General features: G+C 42.2%; 1 protein-coding gene across 1 annotated transcript; it reads right to left on the reverse strand.

Annotated features, from left to right (window-relative positions):
• Positions 1-10777: 10777 nt before the first annotated feature.
• LOC141509635 (nectin-2-like) lies at positions 10778-23369 on the reverse strand. Its single transcript, XM_074219324.1, has 8 exons — positions 22775-23369; positions 19835-20212; positions 18876-19172; positions 15516-15633; positions 14789-14937; positions 14362-14460; positions 13242-13273; positions 10778-12904 (listed from the first exon to the last, which is right to left on the reverse strand). The coding sequence occupies exons 1-8, from the start codon at positions 22851-22853 to the stop codon at positions 12794-12796; spliced, it is 1263 nt and encodes a 420-aa protein (XP_074075425.1). The 5' UTR covers positions 22854-23369; the 3' UTR covers positions 10778-12793.
• Positions 23370-24985: the final 1616 nt, after the last annotated feature.

Raw genomic sequence — 24985 nt, forward strand, 5'->3', positions numbered from 1 at the left:
GTGATTCCACTCTACTTCTGGGGTACCCAGGAATATGCAAGTGTCAGTGGCACTTGGGACATTGGGAGAGAGGAGAAGGAGGTCAGGATGGCGCTCTCCCCAAGTCTGCTAGCTTGAGAATGAGTCATATTCATGGGGTGGAAGGATGTATGGAAATAGGTCATATTTTGTGTGTGATAGGTAGATACCGCTGTGGGATGCCCATTTGTGGATGCTTGTGTGTGCATGTGGGTGTGATGCTGGAGGCTGAATCCTTCTAGGTGAATGGCATCCCTTTGGGTCATGAAGTTCATGGTTAGCCAAGTTCTCCTCCTTGACCTAGGAGCCATAGGGAGTGAGAGCAGATGCAGCCAGTCTTGGAGAGAGAGTGTCTTCAGGAGAAAACTACGTTTCAGAATAGTCCTAGGAGATGGATGGAATGCAAGAAGAGACCTGACATCAGATCTCTTAGAGCTGGAAGGGACCTTAAAGATAAATCATTAGAATAATTTAACATTTTACTGATGGGGAAACTAAGTGACTTGCCCAAAGGTCACACAGATGGGATTCGAATTCAGATACTGTCTCTAAATCCCATGGTCCTTTGCACACAGTAAGAGAGAGTTTCAATGGATAGAGGACTATGGAGGAAGTAGGGAGATTACTCTGGGGTGTAATGGTAGAGGAATGACTGTTATTAGTACAACCATCTTCCTTTTTTTTTTAATCAGAATATTATTTTATTTTATTTATTTTTTTAGGTTTTTGCAAGGCAAATGGGGTTAAGTGGCTTGCCCAAGGCCACACAGCTAGGTCATTATTAAGTGTCTGAGACCGGCTTTGAACCCAGCCACCTAGCCACCCCAGAATGTTATTTTATTTTTCCAATTACATGCAAAGGTAGTTTTCCACATTCATCCATTTGCAATTTTGTGAGCTCCACATTTTTCTACCCTCCCTTCCTTCCCCTTCCCCATGGTGGTAAACAATTTTTTAACATATTTCCGTATTAATCATGTTGTGAAAGAGGAATTAGAACTAAAGGGGAAAAATATGAGAAAGAAAAAAAATAAAAAATTAGTTTTAAAAAAAGTGAACATGGGGGTGGCTAGGTGGTGTAGTGAATAGAGCACTGGCCCTGGAGTCAGACCTGAGTTCAAATCCGGCCTCAGACACTTAATAATGACCTAGCTGTGTGGCTTTGAGCAAGCCACTTAATTACATTTGCCTTGTTAAAAAAAAACCCCAACAAACCAAAATCTAAAAAAAAAAAAAGTGAACATTCTATGCTTTGCTTTGCATTCAGGCTCCATAGATTTTTCTCTGGATGTGGAAGGCATTGTCCATCACTGAACTGCTGAGGGGAGCTGCATCCATCATGACTGGTCATCTCACAATGTTGTAATTAATGTGTACAATGTTCTGTCTTGGTTCTTCTCTGTTCATTTGTCTTATTTTAATGTGGATAATTCAGTTCAATCCAACCATGTTTGGAGAAAAATAAGTAAAGTGATTTGCCAATGTGGAGTGAGTGAGGGGAAGCTGTGAGAAATCATCCTAGAAAGGTAGGTAGAACCCTACCTCTGTAGAGTACTTTGTAAATTTGAAAGTCCCAGAGCCCTAGGGGAGCTGCCTTTGGCAATGGAGATCACATCACTGCGAAGACCCTAATAGGCAACTTTCTCTATCTTTCCTTATGAAAATAAAAGAATGTGAGGATTCGGGACAGCTAGGTGGCAAAGTGGATAGAGCACTGGCCCTGGAGTCAGGAAGACCTGAGTTCAAGTCCGATCTCAGACACTTAATAATTACCTAGCCATGTGGCCTTGGGCAAGCCACTTAACCCCATTGCTTTGCAAACACCTAAAAAAAAAAAAAAGAATGTGGGGATTGGAAGGAATCTGAAAAGAACCTTTTAAAAAGAGAAGGTCTATCTCTGGTGGTTGTGAATGCTATGTCCCTTGGAAGTAGGAAGGAAGGAAGTAAACATTTATTAAGTACCTACTATATACCAGTCACAATGCTAAGTTCTTAGTATCGCTTTAAATCCTCACATCAACCCAGTGAGGTAAGTAGCATCATCCCCTTTTTTTTACCGTTGAGGAAACCAAGGCAGACTGAGGTGAAGTTGTTTGCCCAGGATCCACATTAAATCTGAAATTGGAGTCGTCCATGCCGCCATGTCCAGGCCTCTATGTACTCTGGTGCCACCTAGTGGCCTCTAGGTTGTTGGTCTGGTCTTTCTGAGTGCCGAAATGTCTGATTCTTTCTCATCTACCTCAAATTCTTAGTGTATTGATGAGGAAAGTGAGGTCCCAGAAGTGAGATTCCTTTCCTACAGAAATAGGAATAGGATAGAGAGAGCAGCGGCCTACCGTCTCCTGTGTTACTCCTGTGACTCTTAAGACAGCAACAACAAATAAACTCAGGAATATTTAATAATAATAATTTAATAATAAAAATGAAAGTACTTAGTAAAGTGGCAATAACCTCAAATTCCCCCTTTGGTACTCATTTCCCTTAGACAATTCCTGATGATTATAAATTGTACAACAGCTCCCAGTGGATATTCATGGAAGGAGTTGACATCCTGAAAGCTTCATCCTTCAACACAATATAGACCAACAAAGATCCAGTCCCTCCCCAAAGCATCCTAAAAAGGCAGCCTGAAGTTAACAAAGACTTGTTAATTGTTAATCTTTGAGATTAATCTTGAACAAGATTAAGAGAAATAGACTCTTTCTGAAATATTTTATTTGAGCTACTTTCTATATCAGCTCTGCTAATTTCATCTTTCAGTCAGGTTTCTTTTGAAAAAAAAAAGTAAAAAAAACCCCAATAAACATTTTTTTTTTTTTTTTTTGGCCAGGCAATGGGGTTAAGTGGTTTGCCCAAGATCCCCACAGCTAGGTAATCATCAAGTCTCTGAGGCCGGATATGAACTCAGGTTCTCCTGACTCCAGGGTTGGTGCTTTATCTTCTGTGCCACCTAGCTGCCCCCATACCATAGGGAAGTTAACTTCATTGTTCTAAAAAGGAAATGAGGAAGTTTTCCAAATTGTATGAACTAGTGACATATCTACAATTTGGGATTTTATTTTATGCTTTGCTTCCTGGTTTTAGCCCTTACCCCCAAGTCAACTCAAGCCAAACCAAAAATGATCCTTACAGAAAAAAGTAGTTTCCTATTATTCATTTAAGTATTTTCTTTCCTTTCTTCTTTCTGTCCCTCTTTCCTTTCTTCCTTTCTCTTTCTCTCTTCTCTTGCTTGACTTTCTTCTTTTACTCTTCCCTGAAGTCTCTTCACACTCATCCTTTATCATGGCCTCAGAGATCTTTCAATCAAATAGAAGTCAGATCTGCTACTTTTATGCATCATTCAATCTCACAGGGTACTTCTTCAGGTCCCCACTTCAAGCTACCTCCATTAATTAAACTGCAATCATTCCTCTTTTTATCCCTTCCCACCACACCAGAGAACTCTCATTTAGAACAAAATTGGCCAAATTGACTGATATAACATGTCTGACAGTGCATCTAACATTCTGCACTTATACTTCCTTTCTTCTTTATGGAAAGAAGGCAACTGTATTTTTGAAGTATCCTCTGGGACTCAGCCTGATCGATAGCACTTATTCTGACTTCAGTTGTTTATTAATGCTATTTTTGTCTATATTATTTTAGTCTTTGTGTGGGTAGTTTTGCTGGCTCTTCTGGCTTTGCATCTATTCCCAAGTTGCTTTGCATCCGTCCCCATATTCATTGTTTGCTACAGCACAACAACATTCCTCTGCATTCATGTACCACAATTAGTATGGCCATCCCACAATCAATGGGCATTCATTTTGTTTCAACTTGAATAAAACCATGGAAAAACCTTTATTAAGTGTCTATTATGTAGTCAGCTAGGTGGATAGAATGCTGGAAGATCTAAGTTCAAATTTAGCCGCAGACACTTACTAACTTTGGCAAGTCACTTACCCCTTTCTGCCTCAATTTCCTCATTTGTAAAATGAGTTGGAGAAGGAAATGGCAAACCTTTCCATCTCTTTGCCAAGAAAATGCCAAATGGGGTCTCTGAGTTAGACGCAGAAACAATAAATGGTAGGTGCTGTCCTAGGTGCGGGGGACAGGAAGGCAAATCTATATGTCCCTGCTCTCAAAGAGCTTACATTCTATTGACTGGAAGACATAATCTATATCCTATAGCAGAGATCTAGAAGGGGGATTCTATTAATTTAAGATAATACGACGAACATAATCATTTCACTCCTCATTATTAATAGGATATTTAAGAATTAATAAATTATTATTAAATAAAATAGTTGTAAACAAACCCACATGAAATGACATAAATAGCATAGAATAAAAATACATTAATACATACATAAATAAATGAATTAGTGAATTTTTAGCTTGCTTTCCTGTTTTCAGAGGAGTGTTGGAGCTAGTTTGAATCCGCCAAAGAAAGCCATTGTCAAATTTTCATATTGAACATTTACATCTTGGAAATTGGAGAATGAATCAAAGCTTGATTTATTGGTTTTTGTTGATTGGATGAACTTAAGAAACTGATGAAGAAAATGTTAATTGAATTTAAAAGTGTGATAATAGTATATGCCACTTCCCCCACCACCCCCAGCTCCAAGCTCTCTCCTAGAACCAAGTGCTAAGCACTTATAAGCATGGCATTATGTTTCCCTATCAAATGAAGGCACCCTCGATCCGAGCTAGATCTTTCATAAATGAGTACCTCAGGTGAGATCAATTGGGAATGGTTTTGCAAGGTCAGCTTCACATACCCTAGGAAGGTTATGAAGGATTGACACCTCTGAGGATGAATGGTTGGAGGCATTGGCTCAGTCCCAACCCCACTTTGTAAAATGTTTTCTGAATGATTTCACTGACTATTTATATAAAGTGTGTCCTATGTGCAAGACACTGAGCTTGGTGTTAGAATTGCCGGTATGAAAAATAAATAGTACCTACCCTCAAGCTGCTGCTAAAATGGGGTAAAGGATATCTTGCATAAGACAAAGTTTAATAGGAAAGTATAGATACAGCAAAGGAGAAATCCAGAATGCTTTAGGAAATTCTGAGAATATTTCCTGTTGGTGGTGGTGGAGGCATACTATAATCACCCCAGGGCATAGACATTGAAGACAATTGAAGAGTTGGAAGATGGCATGGAGGTTGACTATGACAGGATGGAATTGGCAGATGGGCAACTGTGACTAGAATTCAGAGTGTGAGAAGAGGAGGAATGTGAAATGAGTTTGAGAAGGTAGGATTGAAGCCAGATTGGGAAGGATGTGGAATGCCAGAATGAGGGGTTTGGATTTCATGCTCACAGCAATAGGGATCCCTTTAGGAAATGGCAATATGAGCAATAGAAAGAGTGATGGATTTGGAAGTGGAGGTTTTGTTTTTGTTGTTCAGTTGTTTAGTCATGTCTGATTTTTCATGAACCCATGGACAATAGTGCATGAGGACATTCCATCCTACACCATTTCTCAAAGTCTGTCCAAATTCGTGTTCATTGTTTCTATGACACTACTGAGTCATCTCATCCTCTGCCATCCTCTTCTCTCTCTTTTTTAATCTTCCCCAATATTAGAATCTTTTCCATTGAGTGTTTTCTTCTTATGATGTGGCCAAAATATTTAAGCTTCAGCTCCAGTGTCTGACCTTCCAGGGAATAATCTGACTTAATTTCTTAATTTCTTCTAGTATTGGCCGATTTGAACTTCTTGCTGTCCAAGGAATTCTCAAAAGTCTTTTCTAGCAGTTTTCCTTATATTTCAACTCTTATAGCCATTCATTGCTACTGGGGAAAAAAAAATCATATCTTTGACTATATAGACCTTTGTTGGCAAGGTGATGGCTCTGCTTTCCTGCCTACTGTACGGATTTGCCATAGCTTTCCTTTCAAGGAGCAAGGGTCTTAATTTCATGGCTGAAGTTGCTGTCTGCAATGACCTTTGAGCCCAAGAATATAAATTCTGACACTGCTGCTGTTTCTTCTTCCTCAGTTTTTCCAGGAGGTGATTGGGAGCCACTGCCATGATTTTTGTTTTTGTTTTTTTTTTAGTTTTTACAAGGCAATGGGGTTAATTGACCCCTACTGTTGCATTGTTTAATGTAAAATTTGGATCCTGTTTCCCCATTCCTAACCCCCAGTCTCCAACCTTCTTCCTGGTTTTGACCATGTAAGGGGGGGGCAGGATTTCCCCTTTTGCCCTCAGTGCCCAGATAAGGGGCAAAGGTATAGAACCTGGGCTGGACCTCTGATAGCACCAATCTTCTCTCTCCAACCCAGTCAGATCTCCCTGACTGTCTTGCTTCCTCTCTTCATCTCCCTCTCTCTATCTCTGAAGGGTCCATTTGGAGATCAATGCATTGCAATGAGAACTCCATTGAGGCAGGATCCAGAGAATGATTGCTATCAGGACTGACACAACTGACTGGCACGGAGGCTACCATTGGACATGTACAGCTGGTTACCTATGATCAGAGCTTCAGGTGACTTGAGCACTAAGGAATCAGAATCTAACTGGCTATAATTTGGTATAAGAGATCCAGAGAAAAATCATAATTCGATTGTTGTTCATGTACCTAAGGACAGTGCTTCTCAAAATTCAATCAAACTCTTAGTGAAAAAAGTCCTCCCACCACACTCCTGAATTACCCCAAGGACAAATTTGTACTTCTCAGAAGAAGGGCACACAAGCCATCTTCAAAACTTCAGTGTACTGCCTCCACCAGTCAATGCCTTACATACAGCAGACCTCCCGCAGGGCCCATTGTTATTGTTATTGAAAGTCATTCTTCTGGGTGGCTAGGTGGCACAGTGGATAGAGCATCAGCCCTGGAGTCAGGAGTACCTGAGTTCAAATCCTACCTCAGACACTTAATAATCACCTAACTGTGTGGCTTTGGGCAAGCCACTTTAACCCCATTGCCTTGCAAAAAAAAAAACAACCTAAAAAAAAGTCATTCTTCTCATTTTGTTTGACAGGATTGGTTAGAAACAGTCCTGGGACAAACCAAGATCCTGTAATTGTTTATATTTAATGTTCTATGGATAGAATAAGTGCCCTTTTATAGTTTAATAAAAACTCTCTAGCAGGCTCCTAAGTACCACTTCAACAGTCCTGGTTCAAACCAAGATCCTGCCATTGTTCTTTTATGTTTAATGTTCTATGGCTAGAATAGGTGCCTTTTGTAGCTGAATAAAAGATTGAGACTGTGAGTTCTCTAGCAGGTTCCTGGGTACCACTTCACTAGGAGTGTGATGTTTAAAAAAGATTTGAGAGACATAATTACCCTTAAAATTGGGCAATCTAGACAAAGAATCTTTAGCCCCTACCAAAAACTGAGTTAGTTGGATGGAGTAACAATACCCAGATTATGGAGAATATTAATCCTATTTTCCATCAGCTCTGTCCTTGAGATATTGGATAAGGAAATAGGATAGGAAAAAAGTTTTTTAATTTTAATAATTGAAAGAATCATTTTTCTCAGTCCATAGGTTAGCCTCCTGTGGGAACCCCAACAGGATATTGACAGTTGATTATCAGATCTCAAATTCTCCACAGCATTGTGATTTCTTTTTTGATCATGAGGGTCCTTCTGCTGTGTCTCCCTTCTCGAAACTCATATTTGTGCATATTTTTATTTATTTACTTTATATTTATTTATTTATTTTGAATTTTACAATTTTTCCTGTAATCTCGCTTCCCTCTCCCCACTCCCACCCCCACAGAAGGCAGTCTGTTAGTCTTTTTTTCTTTTTTCTTTTAGTTTTTGCAAGGCAATGGGGTTAAGTGGCTTGCCCAAGGCCACACAGCTAGGTAATTATTAAGTGTCTGAGGCCGGATTTGAACTCAGGTACTCCTGACTCCAAGGCCGGTGCTCTATCCACTACGTCACCTAGCTGCCCCTAGTCTGTTAGTCTTTACATTGTTTCCATGGTATACATTGATCTAAGATGAATGTGATGAGAGAGAAATAATATCCTTAGGGAAGAAAAATAAAGTATAAGAGATAGTGAAATTACACAAGATGACTTTTTTTTAAAAAAAATTGAAGGTAATAGTCTTTGGTGTTTATTTTATATTTATGTCATATATATTTTATGTCCTTTTTGTCTCCTGAACTTCTGAATGGGGATGATTTCACTGTTTGTACTAGTGTCCTCAAGAAACCCACCACAACTGCTTAATGAATGCCTATTGATTGATTGGCTAATGGCTTCCCATCCTAAACATCCTTCCTGGACCTTCATCTTTTATTCCTTTTTCTGCTTTGCTTCTGACCCTGGACTTTGCCTCTTCCTGTCTTCCCACCTTGGAACAGCCCTCTATCCTTTGGTGTACCCCAAGAAGTGAGTCAGAAACTGAGCTATGAAATTTGGGAGTGGAGTTCATTACATTTTCCTTAAATCACACAGCACCAAGCGTTCAGAGGATAAGGTTTTTATAGTATTTTTTTAGGGGGAATTTGCAAGCCAGCAGGGTACAGAAGCAGAGAAAGCAATTGGATATATTTATTCTAGCTGCATCTGGGGAAGGGGGAGGCAGCTTTGGGAACAGGAATTTTTCCAGATATAGCAAAAGGATTAGGGTAACAAGAGTGTTTTGTGAGTCTCAAATAAATTTATGGTATATCTCATGACCCCCAGATTCAGCTGCTTGAATTCTGTCACAGTGTTCCCAGACCTAAAGGTGCCTGTCCAAATTTGTACTACTGAGGAGTTTCTCAGGGCCCAGAAAAGTGTCAAGGCCCTTGACACAGGGGTTACACAAATATTAATATTATACTTCACCATGTGTCCCTCTTCTCCCATTGGGCAGTTCCTCTCCACACTTCCATATGGAGGAAAGACTCGGGTTAGTCATCCTTCATTTCTTCCCTAGCTATGTTTCTGACTGTGGGCTTCACCATAAGGATATTACCCTCACCCCCTTCCAACTTCCTTTTTAGCTGCCTTTTTTCCCCCCTCTTGGTTTTGGGGCAACTGATGGCAGAGCAGATATAGCATTAGATCTGGAGAAAGGAAGATCTGAATTCACACCCAGCCTCAGATACTTCCTAGATGTGTGATACTGGCAAGTCCTTTAGCCTTTGTTTGCCTCAGTTTCCTCATCTGTAAAAATGAGGATAATAATAGAATCTTCCTTCCTGGGTTATTGTGAGGATCAAATAAGATATCTGTTAAGGCTGAAACCATGTAAATGTTGGTTATTCTTATTGTCTTCACCTGTCTGAGCTCTTTATTTTTCTTGTATTTGATTCCACAGCAATTAGCACATAGTAAATGCTCAATGAATGTTTGTTGACTGGCTAAGTGACCAAGCCATTAAGCTACATCTCCCATTAAATAGCCTTGTGGGATTCACCTAACATACTGGAAGCCTTCCTTATTACCTCAACCTATTCTGAAGATAATTCTAAAGTCCTCTGATTGTCCTCCTGTCCATTCTTTACCTTCTCCATGGGAGGTAGATGCTATTAGTATCTCCATTATCCAGCCAAAGAAAGTGAAACAGGTAGATCTCCCCCAGAATTAGGTCTTCCAGACACTAGGTCCAGTTCTCTATCCACCATGCCACTTAGAGGCCTAGATTATAGGCTGCTGCTTGATTACCCTCCTCTCCTGCTCTCTCCCCATGAGATCCCAAAAGTGCTTCTCCGATGCCCTCTGGGTGGTATAGTGATATATTGTATGGCAGCAACTTTGGAGTCAGGAAGGGTTGGGATTGATCCCTGCCTCCCAGGCAGTCCATCTGAGTGATTGCTCAGCACCCAGGACAGCTCTTTAAGGCATACCTTATGGGCAGGCTCTTGATTTACATTAGTAGAGAAAGTTTCCAGATTTGGAGTTCTCCAAACTGATGTAATCACTAATTCAGATAAAAATTTTTTAGTACTATTAAGGAAGCATTTGTTAAGGCAAATCATATACAGGGCTTTTGTTAGTCAGTCCCTTGGGCTAACTGGTCACAGAATTTAGAATTATTGGAAATTATCTTGTATTAACCCCTCTTTTTAAAGAGGAGGAAAAGGGAAGGCCAGAGACATAAAATGATTTGATTAAGGTCACATAAGTGGTAAGCACCCTCAGTGGACAGAGTGTTGTGTCTGGAGTCAGGAAAACTTTCATTGAAACCCAGTCTTAGATATTTACAGGGCAAGTCACTTAACTTCTGTCTACCTTAGTTTCTTCATCTGTAAAATGGGGATAATAATGGCAGGATTACTCACCTCTTGGGAATATAGTGAAAAATCAGATGATAATATTCTATCAAATGAGATATTTGTAGAGCGCTTTGCAAAGTTAAAAGTGTGATATAAATGTTGCTATTATCACCATCATTCCCCATCCCCTGTTGGGATCAGAGGAGGGCAAGCTGCTTAGGATGCTAGTGGGTCCCTGTGAAAAGGCAGGCTAGGAATAGATTATAAAGGATCTGAATGCCAGATTAGGGAACCTGGACTTTGAAGGCAGGCAAAGGGAGGGCAGAGAAGGTATTTGAACAGAGGAGGGGCATAGTGGAACTGGCCAATGGGAAAGCAACTTGGGCAGCAGAGTAGGATGGACTGAAGTAGGGGAAATCAGTTAGGAACCTGGGGGGGACTTATTCTTCAGCTTTGACAAGTCTTCCAGCATCTTTTATGGTCACAGATGGATATGATATTTAATTTTATTTTGTTTATGAAAATAGTTAAATGACTTGCCCAGGGTCACACATCTAATAAGTGACTGGATCTTCACACTGAGGACTTGGATGGCAGAAATATTTTAATAATAAATTAAAGTATAAATTATTAATAATAGTTACAAAAATAAAAATATACATCTGTGGGAGGAGGAGGCAGAAACTGGGGAAACTCAGCTGCTTATTGACCTTTGTCCTTGAAGAAGAACAAATTATATCACCATATGAGGGTTAAGATCCAGTGCCTCTGACTGAGGCAGGCCAGATCAATGCAAACTTAGAACATGCCAACATAATTGAGCACATATAGTCCTTGTGAACATTTGAGGTGTATTCTCTAAACTTGTATGTCTCAAGTTTCTTTTGAGCTGCTTGTATTTTTTTTTTTTTTGTTTTTAGGTTTTTGCAAGGCAAATGGGGTTAAGTGGCTTGCCCAAGGCCACACAGCTAGGTAATTGTTAAGTGTCTGAGGTCGGATTAGAACCCAGGTACTCCTGACTCCGGGGCCCGTGCTTTATCCTAGCTGCTCCAAGCTACTTGTATTTTTGATGCAAGTTTGCCATGCTGTATAGTCCTGTGCCAGTGTCTCCCATATCACACAATCAATTCCAAAGTCCCTCAGAGAGACCTTAAGAGTGTCTTTGTACTGCTGTTTCTGACCACCATGTGAGCTCTTGCTCTGTGTGACCTTGTGAATTCTCTGTAAGTCTTTTAGAGAGTTGTATGTTTGGCATTTGATTTCTGCAGGAAAGTTGGAATGCTTAGCAGTTTAGTTGGAGAAAGGACCTCAGTGTCTGGTTATTATTCTGCCAGGTGATCTTCAGCGTCTTCCCAAGACAGTTTAAATGGAAGTCATTCATTTCCCTAGGTTTCACAGTTGTGCAACAATGAGTTCAGCCCAATGACTCTGTAGACCTTCAGGTTAGTAGTCAAATACCTCTTCTCTCTCTCACTTTTCTTCAAAGTCTACAAATTGCTCTCTTTTCTGCAGAGTCTACCAGATAGTAATGCATGTGTCAACCTCATCTTCAATGCGTACATCCTTGAAAAGGTAAAGGTAAGTGAATTGATCCATAGTATTAAAAACTTCTCCAATCAATGTTGTTTGCCTTTTGTTCTTAGGGAACTTTGCCATCAGGGAGGTGGTGCCATGACATGCAAATGAATTGAATTTTGATGAGCAAGAGCCGTGCAAAATTGGCAGCCTCACATTCTCCTCTGGAGCCAATTGGGTCCAAGGGCAAGATACAGAGCAGGGTGACTAGAGATGGGCCTGGATACAGTGGAGACCTTGACGTTTTTAAGTGAAGATCTTTAAGAAGCTTTAGTTTGACTGAGGCAACATTCATCCAGTGATTAAAGCTAGGGAAGAAATGAGGCAGAAAATGTCCTCTTTTACCTAGAAAAAAAAATCAGTCTGTGAGGGCAAATCCACACATATGGATGGTGGTGCTCCTGTGTTTTCTTGGTACTGATTGTTATGCCAAAATAAGCACAAGCAGCAGAGAACACTCCATTTTTTTGTTGCTATTATCATTATAGATACTTAAGAAATGAAGGGACAGGCACTTGGAAGGGACCTCTGAGGCCATCATTTTACGTGGAGTAAAGTGAGACTCAGAGAGGGGAAGTGACTTAGTCAGTTTACATATACCTGAGAGATGATTTGAGCCCAGATCTTCCTGACTTTAGTTCTAGTGCTCTATCCACAACATGTAATCCTTCCATTTAGGAGAAGAGAGTAAAGGATGATTTTTCTTTTTTTTCAGAGTAGAAAGGGACTTTAGGGAACATCTTGTTGAGAACTGGGGGGGTCAGTATCTGATACACAGGGTAGGTGCTTAATAAATGATTGTGGATTGACTCTCTCTTTCTTCTGGATAGGGAAGTGGAGGCCAGCAGAGAGGAAGGGTCTTGTCCATGGTCATGAGGCCCCATAGGAGGCTTCACAGGTGAAGAGTCAAGTCTCTTGAGTCTGAGCTTTTCTCAACGGGTCTCAGATGGGGTGCAGTGGAGCCTTGTGGTCAGGGATGTGAGGACAGAGATGATCCTTGTCTGGCTGGAGGAGATTCCAGCAGCTTGGGAGGGATCCATCACTCTGGTAGAACCTGTGTACCATTTTGTTGGACCTCATCTGCCATACTATTCTGGGTCAACCCAGGTGGACTGGTGGTAGAGCGGGGCACTGAGGTATAGATGACTTCCTGCAAAAAACCGATATGGTATCATTTTTGAGATTCCTCCCCCACAATGGGGGAGTCCATTGTAGTCCCATAGGCCATAAAGCAGAAAAGGTCTTCAGGGGTCACATTACCACCCCACCAACATACACATACAATGCACACAACCTTTTCATTGACTGGAGAAGGTGAGTTATGTGGTAATTAGTTTCTACAAATGAACATCCCTTGATGTGGTTCTCTTTCCCTGAACCCCTCAAATTACGACTTCCCTGCACTGAGTTTGGGGCTACAGCCAGACCCTCTGCAGTGTTCTCTCTGCTCCCTCCTGTATCAAAGGGGAAAAAAAGCAGCTCCTTACCTCATTAGGTGAAAAGTTATAACGCCTTTGACCTGGAGAAGAGAAAGGTATGATTATGTGACTGGTTAATTCAGAGGGCAGAACATTGCCTTGGGAGTCAGGACACTGACAAAAGATGGTGGGCAAATCCAGGGAAGGGGGGCAAGTAGGTGACTTTTAAAGCTCCTCTCATTTTTGACATTTTTTCCTTAAGATCCCTCCCCTTTTCTAAGGACCCCCCCCCCCAACTCACACATTCCTTTTTCTAAGGGTCCTGACATCTCCTGTCCTCAGGGCTTTCCCAACTCTGATGTTCCTTGACCTCAGGACCCTCCCAGAGGTTCACATTTTCTATTCTAGGGCTCTTATTCGCTTTGCCCTACTGGGACTCCCCTCAGCTCAGGGGGGTCTCAAATTCACTTAAGGTGTGATAGAAAGAGGACTGAGTTTGATACTTAAGAGACCTGTTTGAATCCCAGTCCTACCACTTGCTAATGGACTTTGTCACTGAAACTCCCCTGAGTCTCAGTTTGTTAAGTGAGGAGCTTGACTTCCAGGATTCTTTCCCCTGCTTGATGTAGTTAGCCTCTCACGTCCTAATAGTATGGCCATGGGTCAGTCCCTGGCACCCCTCTGAGTATCAGTTTCAAGCTGGGCAGAACAATCCCAATCACAGAGATTGTTGAAGGGAGAAGGTGCCTTCTACCTTTCAGCATTAGAGAAGGTGAGTTTCTACCTGCAGCATTTGTTGATGTGATCTTATCTGGCATTTCAGGGTGTGGTGCAGGAATGAAGGACTGCTGACTAGTCACGTAGGTCACTCTCTCCCTCTCCATACCACTGATCTCCTCTTAGTCTTGCCCCTCTGCCCATCCCCCAATCACGTACCTGTAGCCCGACCCTCCCTTCCGGTTTCACTTGATCTGCTTTCTTAGGTGCATTCTGCTCTCTCCTTCCTTCCCTATCTCCATGAGGGTCTGGAGGATGCCCCAACCTGTCTCGCCCCCTCCCTTGTTCTTGTGTTCTCTGACTTCGGTCATACGTGTCCCACACTCTGTAGGGTTTTGGTTTAAGGAACTATGGGCAGTGGGGGCCAAACCCTGAGAAGGGAACTTGCTGGGAAGGAGACTGGATGACTCACTTCTGGTGTACAGGCAATAGAAGCCCATGATGCAGAGGACAACCACAATCACGCCAGTCATGATGCCCACCACAAGTCCTACATGGGAAGATTGTGTTTCTGGAAGAGAAGGAAGGGGGTGTGTTAATCCCTCAACATTCCCCAGCTTTCATTTTCTGCTATATAAAATGAAGGGGTTGGATTTGTTGGCATCTGAGGCCCCTCCTAGCTTGATTTTATGTACAGTGGGCCAGTGACACATTTTCCAATTATCTAAAGTGGGTGAAAATCATCTCAATTTCACAGGAGATTGGGAGGAGAATGTGCTGACCAGATAAAGGTCCACAGCTCTGCTGGGTATTTTCACAGGGATGTGGATTCCCCAGAGTCCCAGGAACTCCGCTTCTGAGGATCTTTCCCATTCATTTCCCCTGGGCCACCCCTTCACCTTTGACATGGATTGTTCGATTAGCCCATCCTGTTCCCACAGCATTAGTGACTTGGCAGATGAAGGTGGTGTTGACTGACTCATCCACAGGCTGGATGATGAGCTTAGGGCCTTCAGATGAGGCTGTTGAAGGGAGGGAGCCAGAAACCCTGAGGGAGAGATCAACAGGTGAGGCATTTCACATCACCTTTTCCTTTAGAACTGAGGTGTCAGAACTCCCATCCCCCATCAACTTCTGAGACCAAGGAATGCAGCCCCTTTATTCTGTTGCCTTTGGTGAGCCTACTGTACTTCTGCCCTAGCCTGGCATGGTAAGGAGAGCACTGCATCCTGGCTATTTGCTCTTTTTCTGACCTTGGGTAAGGCATTACTTCCTGAGTCTCAGTTTCTTTTGCTATAAAGAAGGTGAGTGTGTGTAAACTAGATGGTAAGATCATAGATTTAAGGCTGGAGAGAACCACAGGGGTCATCAGAACCTCATGTTCCAGATGAGCAAACTCAGACCAAGTGAGGTAGCCTGATATCACACAAATAATAAAACAAAGATCCAGGATTCAGACTCCATTTCCTTTCCTGGTCTCTTTTAGATTATTGCTAAAATCATTTCCAGGTCTAAATTTCATGATCCTTTCTCCTCTACTTTGGGACCCAGCAGCTGACTCCACCACTGCAATGCCCACCCCACCTGGAGTCCCAGGCATCCAGCTCCCTAGCCCCCAGGACTCACGTGCTCCAGTTAAAAGCTATGGGCTTGGGGTTGCTTTGGACATCACAGTTCAGAGATGCTTCCTTTTGCCCAATATACCAGTCTTCATCATAGGTTGAGATGGATACCTCAGGGGAGTCTGGGGGGAGAGAGAGAGAGAGAGAGAGAGAGAGAGAGAGAGAGAGAGAGAGAGAGATGAGAGCTTAGAAACTGGGAGACCTCAGGGAGGTGGGAGGGCAGACCAGGTTTCCTGGCAGAGGTTCTGTCATTGAAGGGTCATAAGGACACAAGATCTGGATCCAGAAGGGACCTCAGGGGTCCCATGGCTTAATTGTCTCATTTTATAACTAAGGAAACTGAGGCTTACTGAAGTGCATTGCTTTATATAATAAACACATAATGATCACCACATTTAGATGACATTTTAAGAATTGCCAGACCCTTCTTATCATTTGAGATTCCAGCAATCCTAAGAGGTTAGGTCCATCTGTATGACCTGGTGAGACTGTGATCTCTTCTTTGCAGAGAAAAAATGATGATAAATATACTAATATTAAAATAATATAATATATAACAATATAATAATAACAAAAACGGTCCTAATGAATATTTACATAGGGCTTTAAAGCTGGCAAGGCATTATCTCATTGGATGTTCAAAACAGCCTTGTGAGATGGGTGTTATTATTGCTATTTACAGATGAGGAAACTGAGGGCTAGAGCAATTAAAGACCTCAGAGTCACACACCTAGCAAGTGTCTTAGGGAGAATTTGAACTCAGATCTAGCATGACTCCAACTGTGCCACCTCCCTGCCCATGCTGGGTCACCCACCTTATTCTCTTCCCCCATCTTGGGTCATGTTCATGCCCTCCACTAAGTTTAGCTGCTGTGGGTCTGCCTCAGGTGCCCAGCCCCCTTGTGTTCCTTCCAGACACAGCTATTAGTCATGGGCACATGACCAGATTCCTGGCATTCTTAGTGCTATTTTATGGGTAAGACAACTGGAATGAGTCTCAGCATTGGTATTTGAGCTCGAGTTTCTTGTGCGTGAAAGTCCAAGGTTCCTCCCACCACCTTCTCAGTTTGCCACCAACAAGCCACCCTGGGGTGGGGAAGGGTTTTTTTTAGGCTCCTGGGGCAGGACTTTTCCTTCCTAGCTTCTTATATTGAGATATACAGTTCCTGGAAGAGGGCTCTGACCTCATCCCTGGCCTGAGTCCCAAAGCCTGTCCAGGAATTCCCAAGAAAGGGTGGGGAAACCACAGAACTTACCCTCCTGAAAACCCATTCTTGGCCCTTTAAAGAAGCCAGGTGATCTCAGGGGTATATTGTCACTTCCTGCAAATTCCCCAGGCACTTTTTAAAAAAACAGAAGGAAAACCTACAAAGACATTGCTTTATCATGTTTCTGACTGGGTCATTCAGAAAGAGAGATGACTACTATAGAACTGGGTGTGTGTGGAGGGGGTCTGAAGGCCCAGGTTTGAATGCCAGCTTAACATCAGGTGACAGAGGGAGGAGAGAGTCTTGGACCTGGAGGCAGGAAGAACTGAGTTCAAATTCAACCTCAAAGACATGTTAGCTCTATGACCCTAGTCAAGTCACTTCCTCCAAATTTGCCTCTGTTTCCTCATTTCAAAACTGGGAATAATAAAAATACCTCCCTTCCAGAGTTGTTGTAAGCATCAAATGAGATGAAAACAAAATTTGTGTTTGTGTATATGATTGAATGTGTGTGTGTGTGTGTTTGTGTGTGTGTTCTGTGTGTGTCGTTTTTTGTCAGACTGGTGAAGCACATGAACTCTTCTCAGAATGATGTGCTTAAATGATTAAATAAAATAAGTAGGATTGCAAAGGAACCCCAATTTTTAAGTGTTTTTAAAGTCATGGACCCCAAATTAGGAAACTTTGTGTTCAAGGGGCAGCTTTAAGTTGGAGGAAATGGGGTATGTGGGATGTATGGGAATCTAGGGGAACACCTAGATTTTAGGTCCTTTTCACTTGCTCAAAGGGTTAGACCTTGGGCTTGGATCAAGGGGAATGAGTGGATGACTCATTGGAGAAGCGGGCATCATTTGGTATAGACAAGTTCTAGGGACATTAGGCTGGCCTTGAAGTTAGTAAGACTAGGGTCAGATCCTGCCTCTGATCTGACGGTTGTGTGACCATGCGTAAGTCATTTCTCTTTTCTCTTTATTTGGTGCTTTGCAAATCTTAACATATTATATGAATATCAATTATCACTAGGCAGGTTATTATGGGAGAGAGTATCTGGTGAGATCACTGTAGACAGTATCTGGGGGATAAGCTTTCCTTCCTTTCTTTCTTTCTTTCTTTCTTTCTTTCTTTCTTTCTTTCTTTCTTTCTTTCTTTCTTTCTTTCTTTCTTCCTTCCTTCCTTCCTTCCTTCCTTCCTTCCTTCCTTCCTTCCTTCCTTCCTTCCTTCCTTCCTTCCTTTCTTTCACATGGCAATTGGGTTAAGTGACTTGTCCGAGGTCATACAGCTAGATAAGTATTACGTGTCTGAGGTCAGATTTGAACTCAGGTCCTCCTGATTCCAGGGGTCTTATCCTCTGTGCCACCTAGCTGCCCCTTGGGTATAAGGTTTCTTAACTTGAGGTTCATGAACTTTAAATACATTTGAAAATTGGGGTTCCTTTGCAATCCTTATTTTATTAGCCATTTAAGCACATCACACACACACACACACACACACACACACACACACACACACAAACACATGAACACAGCGATAGAGACCCTGATCTAGGGTGAGTTAGTGTAGATGGTGCATTGGGGATCACTATTAGTAATAGGTTGACATTATCAACTTAGACAACTTTTAGGGGAGAACTCAGGGTTTCTAGTATATTAGAGGATGACCTTGGACAGTTCCTGGGAGAAATGGTATAGACAGACAGACAGACCTGAAGTCACTGATGGTATCTAGGGAGCCAAAGCATATGGGCTATAGAGTGTGCATCCGTGTAGATGATGGGATAGTGTAGGTAGTGTAGGCAGGTAGGATAGAGTCTTAATCAGTATAGATGGCATCTCATATCAATCAGTATAGATGGGGGAATTGATGCAATGTGAGTGAGTGAGTGAATGAGTGAGTGAGAGAGTGTGTGTGTCTGTGTGTATGTGTGTGTGTGTGTGTGTGTGTGTGTGTGTGTGTGTGTGTGTTTTGTGTATGTATCAGTGTAGATACTCCCTGGGAAATGCCTAGGAGAGAGTCAATGTGGACTACTGAGGGGACTCTGGCTAAACAGTACATTTGGAGATGCCGGTGTGGGGAGGTATAGTCTATCCCCAGGGAGTGTAGATAGTCTTGGCGATCACAATTTAGACAGTGTCTGTTGGGAGAAGGGGGTCACTCACATCTCACTGCCAGGGTGATGGACAGTAGGTCAGGCTCCTTGAGGATCTCATGTTCCACTTTACAAGTAACCTTCTTCTTGTTCATTTGGGCCGTAGGAATGAGGGTCAAGTGACTGGTGACAGTGAAGGTGTCAGATGCTGGGTCTGCTGTCCTGGTCTCATTGCTCTGGCCAGTTGGTAGAGTTAACCAGTAGATTCGAGCAGGTGGACGGCCTCCACTGGAGACACAGGTGGCCACAGTCATGGGCACTGAGCCTGAGGTCACCTCATGGGCTTCCACGTAGTTCTTAGGTTCAGCTGGATGAGAGATGAGAAGCTGAATAAGTCAAGAGACATTGTGGGACTTGGAAGTGAGTCACCACATTTCATTTTCTTTCATTTTCCTTACCCAACCTAAGATTCAATATTCTTAACCTATGTTCCAAGGTTCCAACTAGTCCTAACAGTTTGTATTCTATGTTTTAACATTCTACGTTTAAGGACTCTTCTCCATCTCAATTTAGAATTCTGTTTTATACTCTAGGAGACCCTAGATGTTCAGTTCTGATGTTCAGTGTTCTATTTTGTAAGATCTCTCCTAACTCAGAACGGTTTATGTTCTGGGTTCTACCCACACTGATATATTACTTTCGAAGGTCCTTCTTAGTTCTGATGTTCTATGTTCCAAGGTACCTTCTAGCTCTCCATGTCTGTGATCCATGATCTAATTTTCCACCTAGTTCTTACATGAATTATCCATATGAACAAGAAGATATGATTGAATTTGATAGCTCCTTTCAGCTTTAGATTAGTGTCTTATGTGTCCTACAGACCCAGAGTGTTTGGAGAGTCAGTAGGAGAGATCCTTGGGGAATCAGTGAAGTCCTATTTCAGGAACCCTTGACTCTCCTCCCAGAGTCCTGAGTGATAGATAGCTTTCCAGGTGCTTTCTCTTTCTCCTTTCCCTGGTTCTTACTTACCCAGCACTTTAAGCCATGTGGTGCCTTTGCTGTTCCCACCAGGGAAGGTGGCAAACTCGCAGGTATAATTAGCCTCATCTTCAGCCCTCAGATCCCGAATGAGCAGGGTGGCATCCTGGAAATCTGAACCTGGACTCTGGCTCTGGGAGACAAATGCTAGGCGTTCTGCACCAGGTCCTGTGCTGGGGAAACCAGCACCATGGGTTGGGTGAAAGACAGCTATGCTTAAGCGGCCACTGCTCTGGTCATGGCGTAACCATGTCACCTGGGAAACCTGGACTTCCTCTTCTCCAGGTACCAGGTGGCATGGGAGCTGCACAGCTGCTCCCAGAAGACCATGGACCACTGAAGACACATTCACTTGCACGGTCTGAAGTGCTGTGCAGGAGAAGGAGAAGAGGGAGGAAAAGTATATTAGGAGCTGAGATTGACATTGGTCAGGATGGGTGATAGGGTGGGGGAGAGAAGAGGATGGGAGAAGACACAACTTTGAAATTCAATGCTTTGAGGTCCTCCTTGGCTCTAGAATTCCATGTTCTTAGCACTCTTCCAACACTTACATTCTCTGCTTTAAGATCACTCCTAGTTCCACAGTCCATGTTTTGAGATTCTTTCCAATACTGACATTCTATGTTCTAAGGTTCCTGCCAACATTCCTTGTTCTAACGTTCCTCCCAAGACTGGCATTCCATGTTCTAAGATTCTTCCCAACATTCCTTGTTTTAAGTTTTCTCCTAACACTGGCATTCTATGTTCTAAGGTTCTACCCAACATTCCATGTTCTAAGGTTCCTCTCAACACTGACATTTCATGTTCTAAGGTCCCTCCCAGTTCCAATATTCCATGTTCTAAAATCCTTTCCAACACTGACAACCTACATTTTAAGGTTCCTCCCAGTTCCACATTCCATGTTCCAAGGTTCTTCCCAACATTCCTTGTTCTCAGGTTCCTTCCAACACTGGCATTCTATGTTCTAAGGTCTCTCCCAGTTCTAATATTTTATGTTCTATGATTCTTTCCAACATTCCTTTTCTAAGATCCTTCCTGTCATTCCTGGTTCTGAGGTTCCTCTCAACACTGTCATTTTATATTCTAAGGTTCCATCTAATTCTGACAATCTATATTCAAAGCTCCTCTTAGCTCTAATGTTCTGTGTTCCAAAATCTCTTCCAGCTTTGACATTATCTTTTCTATGTCATGAGAGTCTGAGGCATCCTAGAGGTCTGATTCTATGATAGTGAATATAGGGTCACTAGGGAGGATTAAATACTAAGGAAGGGGGTCCATAGAGACCAGGAGAGACATCGAGATATGAGTGGTCAGAGAAAAAGAGGATGGAGAGTTGGTGTACACAGGGGTGACAGGAGCCAGATAGGCACAGGGAGATCCTGAGATGAAAATCAGGGTGAACTGAGCCTCAGGAAAGAAGTTGATACTGATGTAGAATTCTCTGGGAAGGAGAGTGATGCCAGAGAAGCTCCTCAACACCCTCCCCCCCTAAAAGGACAGAGTATTCAATGAGGAGGCTGGACTAGCTGGCCTCTAGGACCTTTCTTCTAGATCCATGATCTTAAAAATGGTGATCCCAAACACCACAGGATTCGCATAGGACTCTGCTGAGGTCTTTCTCCTACAACCATTCACTGCCTTCCCTCCCAAGTCATAGTGTTCACAACCTATGAGCTCATGAGACAATTTTTGTATCTAAACTGAAGAAACTATCCAGAGCCAGAAATATGTCTCTGCTATATATTATATATGACATATTACATCTACTTATATATAATGTGTATATGTGTATAACATAGATACATTATATACATATATTATATAAATGTTTAATATTGGCAAATCATCCTGTTTCTACAACAACTTTTCCCCCCTTAAAACCAGACACAGAAGTGCTTTCCATAGTTTTTTGATGTCACACTCCGTGGCTTCCTCAGTGAATCACATCCTTAGGTCTGCTCTTTTCTCATTAAAAAAAAAAATTTGAAAAACTGGTGAAAGATTTGTTAGTGTCCATTACAGTTTTTCCTGAAGTTTACTCTTAACTTTAACATGTTATCTGAGCTTTTTTTTTTTAGTAATTGTAACAAGAAAATATCCCAGCCTTAGCCAGTCCTTTATTAAAGATTTTATTTATTTTGAATTTTACAATTTTTCCCTCAGTCTTACTCCCCTCCCTGCTCAGCCAGTCTTAATGAAAAACTAAGCTGAATTTGTTTTTGTTTTGTTTTAAAAACTATGCTGAATTTGAAAATAAACTGAGTTCATTTTTTAAAACTAGATTTATTAACTTGTGAGTATTATAGCAAAAATGCACCATACAAGTCAACACTCAAAGATTGATATTTTGTGGGTGGGGGTGACTGGTTTCTTATCATAATCAAAACAATGGATCTTGAGATAAAAGGTTTTTTTTTTTTAAACTAAAATTAGAAATGAGGGAAAAAAGGGGTGGTCTTGAAAGAGGAAGACCACCCTCTGGGGTGGGGGTGGGTGGGTGTATGGACAGAAGCAGGTGTGTGTGTATCTGTGGGGTCAAGATCATTAGATCTGCCTTGGGGAAAGGAAGGAGGGGAGCAATTTAGGACCGAGCTAAGACTTCTCAACCAACACATTTAGTCATCAGGTTATTCTAGGAAAGTGAAACTGATTCTGAAACTTCACCTGGCTGAGATTTCTCCCTTTCCCTCAGATCTATGACAGGAGGGCTCATGGGGTGAGTGGGTCCTCCTAGTCTTGGGGAGCACCTGGGGGGCTGGGCTGGGGTAGGCTGTGGGAAGGGATCCATTCACTCTCTCCTCAGGAAGGGAAGGGGTACCTACTGAAGGGAGGGAGTGGATTTTCAGATCCTAGTGGGAGGGATCGGACAGAGGGAGGGGAGTGGGTTTGGGCTTGATGACCCCCCGGGGCCGGCAGAATTTTCTGACTTACCAGCTTCCAGATGTGGAGGAGATAGCAGTAGTAGCAGCAGCAGCCGCATGGTCAGGGGCAGGGAGCTGTCCTGGTGCATCACGATCTCTTCTGATTCCAGGCGGGTCCTTGACTGGTCAGTCTTTGCCTGTACCAGACTGAATTTCCCTCCCAGATCTAATTCTCAGTGGCTTTTTCTTTGGCCCTCCCCCGGGCTCCAGGCTCCACCCTGAGGGATACCTCTGACTGGACTCCAGGAAGCTCTGCCTCCAGGACTTTTCCCATCCCCCTTTGAAGTCTTGCTTAGAGACTATCCAGCTCCCTCTCTCTGGATGCTCTCCTCAAATCTTTCTGAGAATCAGAGCATTTTGAGGGCTCGGGTTCCAATTTCACCTCAAATAGTATCTCTGACTATGGACATTACCTACCTGCCTGTTTCTTCATCTGTAAAATGAAAATTCTGAGGTCTTCTCCACTTCGACCTGTGAGATCCTTTGGTCTGTTTCTGTCTCCAATCCCATGTAAGAATCCCCTTTAAGTCTTTCCTGACAATCCTAACCAGGGTTCCAGATGAACATCTCTATCGACAGAGAGCCTACTGGTTCCCCAGGGAGCTGGTTTCTCTTTTTAACAGCTCTGGTTAGAAAAAAAAAAATTCCCTTATATTGAGCTAGGAAACTCCTTTCTGACTTTTTAACTCACTTTGATCCTCATTCTGCCCCCCTGGAGCTGCCACAGTTTTGCTTAAAAACTTAATGGACCCCAGTGAACTAAGGATAGGGGTTTCCCCACAGACAATCCAGGATGACTCAGAAAGAGGAAATGTTTTAAATTTATTTTTATTCATGGGAGTCCCAACCCACAAACTCAAGAGCAACAAGGGGAAGTTACTAGGAGTCAGTAGAAGAGACATAGAAATTAAATTATCTGTATAAGGACATTTATATAATATCTATATAAGGACAAGTTTTATCTTCATAATAATATTAACATTAAGAATATTAACTTCATACGTTGATATATCTCTAAGGTTTGCAAAACACATTCTCTAGTATCTTGTGAGGCAAATAGTTTACTCCTATTTTACAGATAAGGAAACTGAAGTCCAGAAAGGTTAAGTAAATTGAATAAATTACTTAACTCAAGGTACTACGGCTAAGAACAAGTCATATTTCCTTTTTTTTTTTGTTTTTTTAGTTTTTCTGCAAGGCAAATGGGGTTAAGTGACTTGCCCAAGGCCACACAGCTAGGTAATTATTAAGTGTCTGAGGCTGGATTTGAACCCAGGTACTCCTGACTCCAAGGCCGGTGCTTTATCCACTGCACCACCTAGCCACCCCAACAAGTCATATTTCAATAGTTCTTGAAGGTCTGCAAAGCATATTCTACCCAATCCCTTTGTAAGTCTACAATTGCAAGCATAGTTATCCCCATATTACAGGTGAGGAAACAGAAATTCAGTGTTTAGGTGACTTGACCAGGGTCATACAACTAATAAGGATTTTGTTGAGGTGCATTTGAACTGAAATCTCTCTTTCTCTCTCTCTCTCTCTCTCTCTCTCTCTCTCTCTCTCTAAGGATTTTGCAAGGCAAATGGGGTTAAGTGACTCACCCAAGGCCACACAGCTAGGTCATTATCAAGTGTCTGAGGCCAGATTTGAACTCAGGTACTCCTGACTCCAGGGCTGGTGCTCTATCCACTGCACCACCTAGCTGCCCCTGAACTGAAGTCTCTTAACTACAAATCCAATGTCATTTTTCCTGTGTTCAAGTTCTATGCTAGAGGGGGAAAGTACAGCAGACCTGGGTTCAAATCTCACCTCTCTCACCTGTGTGACCTAGAAGAAATCATCTCATGTCCTTGGGCCTCAGTTTCCTTAGTTACTGTAGATAGAACACTGGGTCCAGATTCAGGGAGACCTAAGTTCAAATCCAATTTAAGAGCTTGGACAAGTCACTTAATCTCTGTTTCTTGAATTGTAAAATGGCAGTAATGACTGCACTTACTCCCAGGGTTATTATGAGGATCAAATAATTTTTTTTAAAACTCCAGTCACATAGTAGGGGGTTAATAAACACTTATTAGCTTATTTTTCTCTTCTCTTTTAGCTCTACGTCTATGACCACTATTTGCCACTCCTTTCTTGTAGTGAGTTTCCCCAAAGTGGAAAATTCTGTCTGTAGAGGTAAAAGTTCTCCAGTAGTAGAGGTTTTCAAGGGGAGAATCTAAAT

Source organism: Macrotis lagotis, chromosome 1 (assembly GCF_037893015.1).
Source record: "Macrotis lagotis isolate mMagLag1 chromosome 1, bilby.v1.9.chrom.fasta, whole genome shotgun sequence".
In the NCBI taxonomy this organism is placed as follows: domain Eukaryota; kingdom Metazoa; phylum Chordata; class Mammalia; order Peramelemorphia; family Peramelidae; genus Macrotis; species Macrotis lagotis.